The 9312-nt window shown below is 58.9% G+C and overlaps 1 protein-coding gene across 2 annotated transcripts in view; it reads right to left on the bottom strand.

The window, feature by feature from the left end:
- Positions 1-683: 683 nt before the first annotated feature.
- EFNB1 (ephrin B1) overlaps positions 684-9312 on the bottom strand; it is an 11820-nt gene continuing 3191 nt past the window's right edge. Inside the window, exons 1-5 of one of the 2 annotated variants that reach the window (XM_035028682.1) lie at positions 4111-4134; positions 2958-3235; positions 2069-2161; positions 1735-1863; positions 684-1429 (exon numbers count right to left, since the gene is read on the bottom strand). In XM_035028682.1, coding sequence (XP_034884573.1) covers positions 1017-1429; positions 1735-1863; positions 2069-2161; positions 2958-3235; positions 4111-4118 — 921 coding nt within the window. In that variant the 5' untranslated portion in view covers positions 4119-4134 and the 3' untranslated portion in view covers positions 684-1016. Of the gene's footprint in view, positions 1430-1734; positions 1864-2068; positions 2162-2957; positions 3236-4110; positions 4135-9312 lie in introns of those variants that run through there. The other variant, XM_035028681.1, reaches the window with a different exon arrangement.

The following is a 9312-nucleotide window of genomic DNA, read 5'->3' as shown; positions in this document are numbered from 1 at the left end:
GAGCAGGCCGCCTGGCCTTATACCCGCTTAGGTCTCTGCCCTGGGCCTCCGTTTCCCCACCAGGCCAAAGGATGCCAAAGGTGAGGAGAGAACAGGGCGGGGAGGGGGAGGGGCAACTCCCAGCTCTGCAGGGCAAATAGCCACCTGGGCACCTCACCTCCCTCCACCCCCATGAGGTCATCTGCCTGCAGCAGCTCTCCTGTTCCCCAGGCAACAGCCAATTAAGACGTTAATTACCGTGAGAGTGAGGGAGGCAGGAGATGCCCAAGAATCCCACAAGGAAGAGATTTTTTTTTTTTCTGTTTGTTTGGTGGAAGGGTGGCAGCCACTACCCCATTGCCAAGATCAGCTTTGTAGAAGGAGGGTCAGGAGGGCAGGGCGAGACACTTTGCCCAACGGCCCTCCCGTCTTCCCTCCTGGGCAGGAACAGCTCTGGCCTGCCACCCCTCCCCCAAATACCAAGGCGTTTATAAAAGAAATGCCATCCTATGCTTCCTGGCTGGCCACATCCTGCCCCAGTTCCCTTAAACCGGGCTAGGCCAGGCTCAGAAAGCCGAAGGAGGGGCTGCCTTTTACATTTTTCCATTTTTCTTTAAAAAACAGATGAAAATGAGGTGACAGCTAAAAAATGAACACAAAAACATTAAAAACAGTGATGATAGCGGACAAACAGTCCTGGGGGGGGGGGAGGGGGGAGGGGGGAGGGGGGCAGGGCCAGGGGAGCATCTTCCTGCCTGCTGTCCATCAGCGTCCAACCCTGCCCTCCAAGAAGGGGCGCCCCTGCAGAGCCCAGAGGCCTGGCCAGAGGGGGAAGGCACAAGAGCATGGGGGCTGGGGGCACAAGCACCCCCTCCGAAGCCCAGGGGGCAGGGCAAAAGGGGGGTTATAAAAGCCAAGAAACTACAAAACTAAATACAAAGGTGGGCACAGCTGGTCAGGGGAGGGAGCGTAGGGGAGAAAGGAGAGGTGCAGTCCTGGCCGACTGTCCCTCGGGGGCCCGAGGCCGCGCTGGGCCCTCAGACCTTGTAGTAGATGTTCGCTGGGCTCTGGGGCGGCATCTCCTGGACGATGTAGACGGGGTGCCCGTAGTCCCCACTCACCTTCTCGTAGTGGGGGCAGTAGTTGTTCTCTGTAGTCCGTAAGGGGATGATGATGTCGCTGGGCTCGGTGCCCGCCGTGCCACTGCCCCCCTTGGGACTGGCCAGGGTACTGAGCGAGAGGGCGGGCGCCCGCTGCTGGGTGTGCTTCCGGTGCCGCTTGCGCAGCTTGAGCAGCAGAACTGTCAGGAAGATGATGATGAGCAGGAAGATGACACAGCCAGCGCCGACAGCCGCGAACAACGCCACCTTGGAGTTGAAGAAGCTGTCGGGGTCCCCACTGCCACCTCCGCTTGCCCCTGGGCCACTTTTCTCTTCCTGGTTCACAGTCTCTGAGGACAGAGGAGGGAGGGAGACGAGGTCGGCCACAGGTCCCAGGGACACGCTGCCCGCTTCAGGCTGGGCCCTGTGCCGCCGCCCTTCAGAGACCAGGGCCTGAAAAGGCAGCGAGTGCTGGCAAGGAGCCGGGGTCAGCGGAAGCTGGCTTGGGGGGGCACCCACCTGTGCTAGAGCCCAGAAAAGGAGCAGGCCGCCTGGCCTTATACCTGCTTAGGTCTCTGCCCTGGGCCTCCGTTTCCCCACCAGGCCAAAGGATGCCAATGGCTTCCGCCCTTCGGGAGACACCTATAGCACTCACCATGCTTGCCATCGGAGTCACCCAGGGAGCCCCGGCCGCTGGGGGCCTGCGTGGCCATCTTGATGGTGTTGCCTGCCTCCTTGCTGGGCCGGCTGGTGGTCAGCTGCTCAGGTGTCACAGCATTGGGGTCTGGGGGCGGGGAGAGGACAGGTGAGCGGGGGAGCCCACGAGCATAGGTGCCTCAGTCATCTAGCACGAGCCAACAGTGACCTGTAAGTCAGACCCCAGACACTCTGACCCTCTTGCCCCTCCCCTACTCCCAAGCGCAGCCATACCCAGCCAGGGACATCTGTTGCAAAGGCTCAACTGGGGAGCCCCCACACCGGGCACTCACCTTGCCCAACCTTCATGACGATCTTCATGGTGCGTGTGCGGCACACGCCTCCCTCCCGGTTTTCCAGGCCCTCCAGGCTCCCATTGGATGTAGCTGTATAGCAAGAGGCCAGAGAAATCAGGGGGAGAGACAGGTCTGCCCACACTACCTAGACATCCTAGTGCTGTCTCAGCCCGTAGGAACAGACCTGGGAGCTGGGGCGAGGGGGTGACAAGCAGCTCCCGCCTACCTGCAAACCTTTCCGCTTGGCGGCTCCCTCGTGCTGGGAAGAGAGTAGCCGGCCGGGCCCAGCCCACGTCGGAAACTAGCGCTTCCCCCAAGGGGGCCGCTCCCTTATCATGACCGGGCCTTAGCCCTTCTTTCTCAGTGGACACTGAGGTATCTTCTCTCTGGGCGATGCTGCTCAGAGGCCAAACAATTAGAAGTGGAATCATGGGGGAGGCTCCTATACAGACTGGAAGGAAGCCAGTCAGGTAAAGTGGGCTGCAGTCCCAGTGCTATTCCCGGCTCCCCGAGTGACATGGGGCTGGAAGTTCCTTCACCTCTTGGGGCCAGTTTCCCACAAAGAGAAAGGCCCAACAGCCAGCTGAGGCCAAAGGGTTCTGCCAACTCTGCCATTCCCGAGATTAGACCCGAGGTAGGCCAAGAAAATGAGAGAGGGCACCGCGAATTGGAGTCTCCTCCCACCCAACTCCTAGAGCCAAGGTGAGCGGGCAGCCAGCCCCTTGGCGAACGTTAGGGCCAGAAATCCCAGGCCAGGCTGGAAAGAGAGCATGCCAGTCTTCAGAGGGGACCGGATCAGGACAGGCCGTGTGCGGTGTCAGCGTACTACTTAGAAGCTCCTGCTGCTACCAGATAAGAGAGAGCCCTACGATGGGAAGGGACTCACAGGTAATGTAGTAATCGTGGTGCTTCTTAAACTCCAGGCCCATGTAGTTGGGGCTGAACTCCTGGAACTTAATGGTGAAGCGGATCTCGTGCTCCGGCCGATTGCAGGTGACCAGCACGTTGGGGTCCAGCACAGTGCTGCAAGCGGCCGCCTGCTCAGGCCGCACCAGGTATAGCTTGTAGTACTCGTAGGGCCGCCCTGCTTCTGCTCGGGGGCAGATGATGTCCAGCTTGTCGCCGATCTTCGGGTAGATCACCAGGCCCTTCCCACGCAGGAACCTGCCCAGGACGGAAGACACGGTCAGCCTCGGGGGCGGGCGTCCTGGGCCATCCCCCGGATCAGGGGCGCACGCGATGAGGGCCACAGGCTGAGCCTACTGGGGGCAGATGGCAAGGACAGGCATTCTGTCCTTCCTCCATCCTCAGGCTGGCGCTGAGGAGAGCCGATCACACTGCCAGCAGGGCGTGGAAGGGGTGGCCCATGGGCAACGCTGCCAGGCTTTGACTGCTCGGCAGGGTGGGGCACTGCCTAGCTGGGGGAGCCCGTTGTCCTAATGTGGCATTTCCGCAGGCGGGCTGACGTGGCCAATGGTGTCAGGCTTGGGCTGCCTGGAGGTGGCAGCCCTGTTCTCCTCCCACCCCCATCACACTCACGTTCCTTCAGAGCCACTGCTGCCATCTCCCCAGCACACATGCGTGTGTGTGTGTGCACACCTGCACCCAAATACATGGTGCGCGTGCGCACATACACACACACCAAGCCCACACATGCCTTAGCCACCACCCCTGTGGCTCCCAGGCTACAACTGGGGAAGCTCAACCTATCTGGGACCCAAGCCTTCTCTCCCATCCTTGCTAATCTTGGGCAGGATGGGGAGATAGGAATAGGCATCGCCTGGAACCAAGGGGTAATGGACACAGTCTCTGGCCAGCTGCGACTCCACACGGCTCTCCCCACTCCCCACACCCACAGCACAGTGTCTTAGAGGGGGGACCCATCCAACCCCCATAACGTGAGAACCTGAGTCCCTAAACTTGACCAGGCTCAGTCCTAAAAAGAGCAGAGGGAGGGGAGAAGGGGCCCAAACACGGACAACAGATCATGTAAGACAGGGCCCCAGGAACCTCACACATCTGTGTTCTAATCCTCCCACCTCCACATCTGCCTCTGTTCCAGATCCTGAGGGAGACGGGCAAATGCCTTCTGAGCCAGGTTCATCTTCTAATCTTGAAGGCCAGACACAGGGAATAGCAGAGGGAGGGCAGCTGCCCAAGCCCATCTATTCATATCACTCTGTCCTTACCTAGGCACACAGTAAAACAGTGCTGCTATCTTGGCCATTTCTGAGCCTGCGCAGGCTGGAGCCAGGAGCAAGGCAATAGCACGGAGGAAGGAGAAAGCAGACAGACTTTGGAACCAGACAGACACGGCCCTTCCTAGCTCCGTGACCTTGGATGAGCTGCCTGATCTCCCTGAGTCTCAGTTGCCTCACTTACAAACAGGCAGTGGTAAGAGCCCTGCGCCCCCGGGATTGGGGACGGGGTGCAATGGCACATGCAGAGTGCCTAGCGCGCAGTAGGCACTCCCCATGTTTGACTCTCACTTAGAAACAGTCTAGTCTGCCAAAGAGGCAAGACACTAACAGCAAGTACCTACGAGGCCAGTCTTGGGGGGTTTTGGCGGGGGCGGGGAGGTGGCTGGCTAGGAAGAGAAGCTATGGCCCCATCCTCGAGGATTTTACTGTCTGCTGTGGGTCAGAAAAGTAAAAATGGTCCGTGCTTTAGCAACAGACAGTACCAGGCTATCTGTAGGTTATGTGGGAGGACGGTGGTTCAAGCCGCAAGGGCTGGAGGCCGTGAGAGGAAGGAGAGAATTCATCTGACAGGAGATGGTTCCTCAGAAGGAGCAGAATGAAAGTGAGTCCCGGGGGGCGGCGGATAAGAAGTTAACACAGAGCAAGAGTGGACAGGAGTGGCTGGAACACAAACCCCAGGCCAGTGACTGGCCCCAAAACTGGTAGAGAGAAGCAGAAGAAGAGGTGGAAAAGCTCAGCTGGGGCCGGACCAAAAGGCCTCAACAAGCAGGGTGGCTTTCGTCCCACTGGGGAAAGACCTTCTAGCAAGGACAACGAAGGGTTGAAAGCAGTGCTTCAGGAGAACAGAGCTGACAGCAGAAGAGCATGGCTCCACTTCCCGGGGGCCCGTTGCGCACTGGGGACCACAAGGTACAAGAGCCTACCGGGAGCTCAGGGCCCTCACTCGAGGGAGGCAAATGATACCCCAGGAGGTGAGTCTAGACCAAGTAGATGAAGAAAGGCAGCCCTCCCTCCATGTTAAATGAGGCTTCAACAAGCTGAGACCTGCCATCTTTCTGTACAGGAGGGTAAAAACCACAAGAGGGTCTTTCCCTTAGTACCTAGCTTTACTGCACTCCAGAGGGCCATGGGATGAAGGTCCCTACAAACATTTGAGAGCGAACACCCTCACCCCATGCCCCCCATGATTCCCAAGGCAGTTTTCACTTCCCCAGCCTCACACTGGGTCCACCCAGACAGCAGGATTAGATGACTTATAACTTCTTAGAGCCAGAGGAACCTTCGAGACCCACTGAGTCCAGGCCCCTCATGTGAGGGAGGGAGGGATCAGAGAACATTTCCTATGGAAGAGAGGTGCTCAAAGCCAACTGGAGGAGGCTACCCTCACCCAGGACGTTAACCCCTAGGGGTCTAAGAAGCCTTGGCTGAATCCTTGCACAGCTGCACTTCAACGAGACCCTCCCTGGAGGGGACGGCAGGGTACACAGAGGGCATGCGAAGGGGCACAGGCCAGCTCACCCCTCGAACCACTCGGCCCGGGCTTCCTCACCGGGGAGGCTTGGCTGTTCTGAGCACATCTACGGCCACTCAGGCTCTGGAGCTCCGGAACTGAAACACAGGGCTTCCAGCTACTGGGGGCTCTACCTTGAATCCAGAGACATCCAGAAAACATATGTCTACACAGTGGATGGAGGAGGGGGAAGAAAAGAGGACTATTGCCCCTAACACCCCTCAGCCTCTCTTCAACCTCGGCGATGACTTCATAAATATTCATCAGTTCATTTGCATAGCAGCTGGCAGAGGGAAACTCACCTTCCCCTAAAGTGCAGAAGGGAGAGGAGCCTGATGAGACCTGCCTCCCCTGACCCTGATCCCCCATAATGGTGCCTCCTCAGCATCTTCTCCAACATCAGGAGAACTGCTTCTTGGCCTATGAGAAGCCCAGGAAAGTGGCAAGGGGACAGAAGGGGCAGGTGTGTAGCCAGTGAGAGTGAAGCCTGAAGCCAGGTACAACACTGGTCGTACTATACAGGGGGGACCCTGCAGGTAGGTCTTCCCTCATACATGTCAGGTTAGGAGTAGGGGCAAGAGAGGAGGAGGAAGAGATTGTCCCCAAGTTAAACTCTTTATCCCCCACTTTTCAAAAACTACCACTCCCCCATTATGAAGCCAAGCTTTCTTGCCTGGGGCCACCCCCAGACAAAGCCCTTTTCTGGAAAATAAGGGGATTGACAAGGCCCAGCAGGAAGCCTGAAGCAGGTCGCCATGGTAACCCCTGAGGCCTTCCCTCCTTAGCCTCTGATAGCCCCAGGACCCCAGTGAGCCACCCCAGGGAGTAAAGGGACTTGCGGCAACCGCAGCAGCCGGAGCATTCCAGCTCCTTCTTATGGCCTGCCTCTTCCCTTCCACCCTAGCCCAAGTCTCTCCCTCAGCCTTTCTACTGAGTCGAGAAGTGCCACCATGACTGCTAGTAAGAATCCTGGGACACAAGAAGCCTGAAGGGTCTGGGGCAGTAGCCCAGTCAGAGGCCAACTGCCCGCCTGCTTCTGGCGTCCAGCTGAGCCCCTCTCCGCCCAAACACCTACAATCTGCAGGGGGGCCAGCTTGCAGCTGTAGGGGTCATGCCCAGAAAGGTGCCCACACTTGCTTCCCTCTCGCCCTTCCCACAGGCTCTGGGAACCTGTGGTCAGAGAGCGGCTGAAGGGACAGCCCGGTCCCAGGCCGTGCCGGGCCAAGCTTGGCAGAAGACTCCAGCCATGGCCTTGACTCGGGGACCCTGGTGGCACTGCACCTGCACCCACGGAGTGGCAGGACGAGTGGAGGACAGACCCCAAGCCAGAGCTCGAGTCTGCTCTCATCCCAGCAAGGGTGGGGAGCCCCCAAATTAAAGGCTCCTCTTTCATTCGCCCAGCTCCACCCAGCCCCCGAGGCGGCAGGAGCAGGCCTGGCGTGTCCCAGCAGTGCCCGCCCAGGCGTGGGTGGGCAGGAACAGCAGCTGGGTCCTGGCACACACACACACACACACACACACACACAGCACTGTCGGAGACAGGGAAGCCAGGAGAGTCCCAGAGGAAGTCACCCTCCCCACATACACTGAACTCTGCCCTCCCCTCTGCCCCACCAGGCTCATACTTGGGTCCACTGGGGGGCCTAACACCCCTTTTCTTGTTGTCTGCTTTCTGTGGGATCCCTGAGAGGAAGTGAGGTTCCTGGCCTAGAGAGGAACCAAAGGTGCTGTTCAGAGCTTGGGAGGGAGAGTGCCAGGCAGTGAGCTGACTACCTCTAGTTCAGGTCACCCAAGCAGGCAGACCTAGCAAAATCGAACAAGGAAGCCAGGGCACTGCTCATCCCACACAGGCAGGGCCTGAGTCACAAGGACAGATGCGCACACACCTGTGAGGTAAGAGGGGAACCCAGGAACAGGGAGCCGGCACCTTTTTCCAAACCCCACCTTGAATTCCTCTCTCTCCTAGATTCCAAGGTAGCAGGATGGCATGGAAAGAATGGCACAGAGCAAGCTCTACCCCCTGTGAGCTGAGTCTAGACAAGTCACTTCCCTCTTCCAGGCACAGGCCTTCTCATCTGGAAATGGGGGGAATTCCTACTCCCTGGGGCTGTTGGGAACCAGCAATGAACTTACAGATGAGGATGCTTTGTAAGTAGCAAGGTGCCGCCTGATTGTTAAGGTAGCCTGCCAAACACAGTACCATTTAGAAGTAAGACACTTCAGGAGCTTCCACGCCTGGCTGCAGGCATCCCCACGCCCCGAAATGACCACTACGAGAACACACACAGGAGGGGCCGCTATGGTGCCCAGGGCCAGGAGCCCAGGATGTGGCTGGTGAGCATCCCCCCACCTCAGCTCCCCTAATAATCACAGAGTGGACCCTCCCCCAAACCTGGTGTTCTCTTGGCAACAAGCAGCCTCCCGGCTGGCCCACCCCTCCCACACTCCCAACCCCAGAAAACAGTGGTATCCAGGGCCTGCCCATCCCCATCCACCTGAGCTGATGAGGCAGTGGAGAACCTGAGGGGAAACAGGGAACCCTCCAGTTAGCCCCCACCCCAGCCTCACAGGCCCTTCTTGCCCCGGGCCCCGGCTGCCTGGGGTGGGGGTGGGGAGGGAGGGGAATGGGAAACTTTAGGAGCCCCTGGGTTCCCATCACTCTCAAGCCCCCACCTGTGGCCAATCAGCCACAGAGTAGAAGAGGTCAGGTCCCTAGCCGCCCCGGAAAGGGGCCCCCTGAGCTGGCCTCCCCAGGACTGTGAGCTGGAACAGCTGTGAGGGGGCTGGGACCAACGTTTTCGGCTTGTAGCGGGCAAGCCTGGGTTGGGGTCTGCAGCTGCCCCCACCCATGCTGGATGGAGTCAAGGGTCCTGGACACCAAGCCGAACCCCCCACCCCCACCCCCTTATAGGGAAGATGTAATGTGATCTCAGGCACATTCCCACTCCCTGGAGGTGGGGGAACCTGAGTGGGGGGCAGGAAGGGGTCAGAATGGGACTGAGAGACTGAACTGCAGCAGCTGGACTTGGCTGAGGACTCAAGTGTGAGGCCTGCCGGCTGCCCCAAGCTCTCTGGGGAAGAGGCTGGGGGAGGGGGCCGCTCTGGGACCTTCCATCACAGCCCCCAACCCACCCAAGCACATGCATACACTCTGGTTGCTCCCAACCTGGAGTGGGACTGAACCTGCTTCCCCACCCCCTGCTCATCAGGCAAATCTGACGAGAGGGGCGAAGGAGAGGCAGAAGCTCTCGCCACCCAGGGACTTCCACGCTGAAAGACCCCCTGCACCAATTCGGGAAAGAGCCTGGAAGTCTTTAAGTTGGCCCTTCCTGCTCTCCTCTTCCAGTCAGGGCTAGGGCTGCACGCACCCTGGAACCTGGAAACATACCCCCAGCCCCACCACTTCTTTATTTTGATTTTTTTTCCCCCAAGAAGGAAGCAATTAAGCAAGGTTTATGGGCACTGGGAGATTTGACCGGGGGTGGGGGGGGGTGCCGGTTCCTGACAAGGTTGAGGAAAGACACCAAAAG

This window comes from Mirounga leonina, unplaced genomic scaffold, assembly GCF_011800145.1.
Source record: "Mirounga leonina isolate KUSES-001 unplaced genomic scaffold, KU_Mleo_1.0 Mir_204, whole genome shotgun sequence".
Taxonomy (NCBI): Eukaryota; Metazoa; Chordata; class Mammalia; order Carnivora; family Phocidae; genus Mirounga; species Mirounga leonina.
This window is presented reverse-complemented; position numbering and strand designations above follow the sequence as displayed.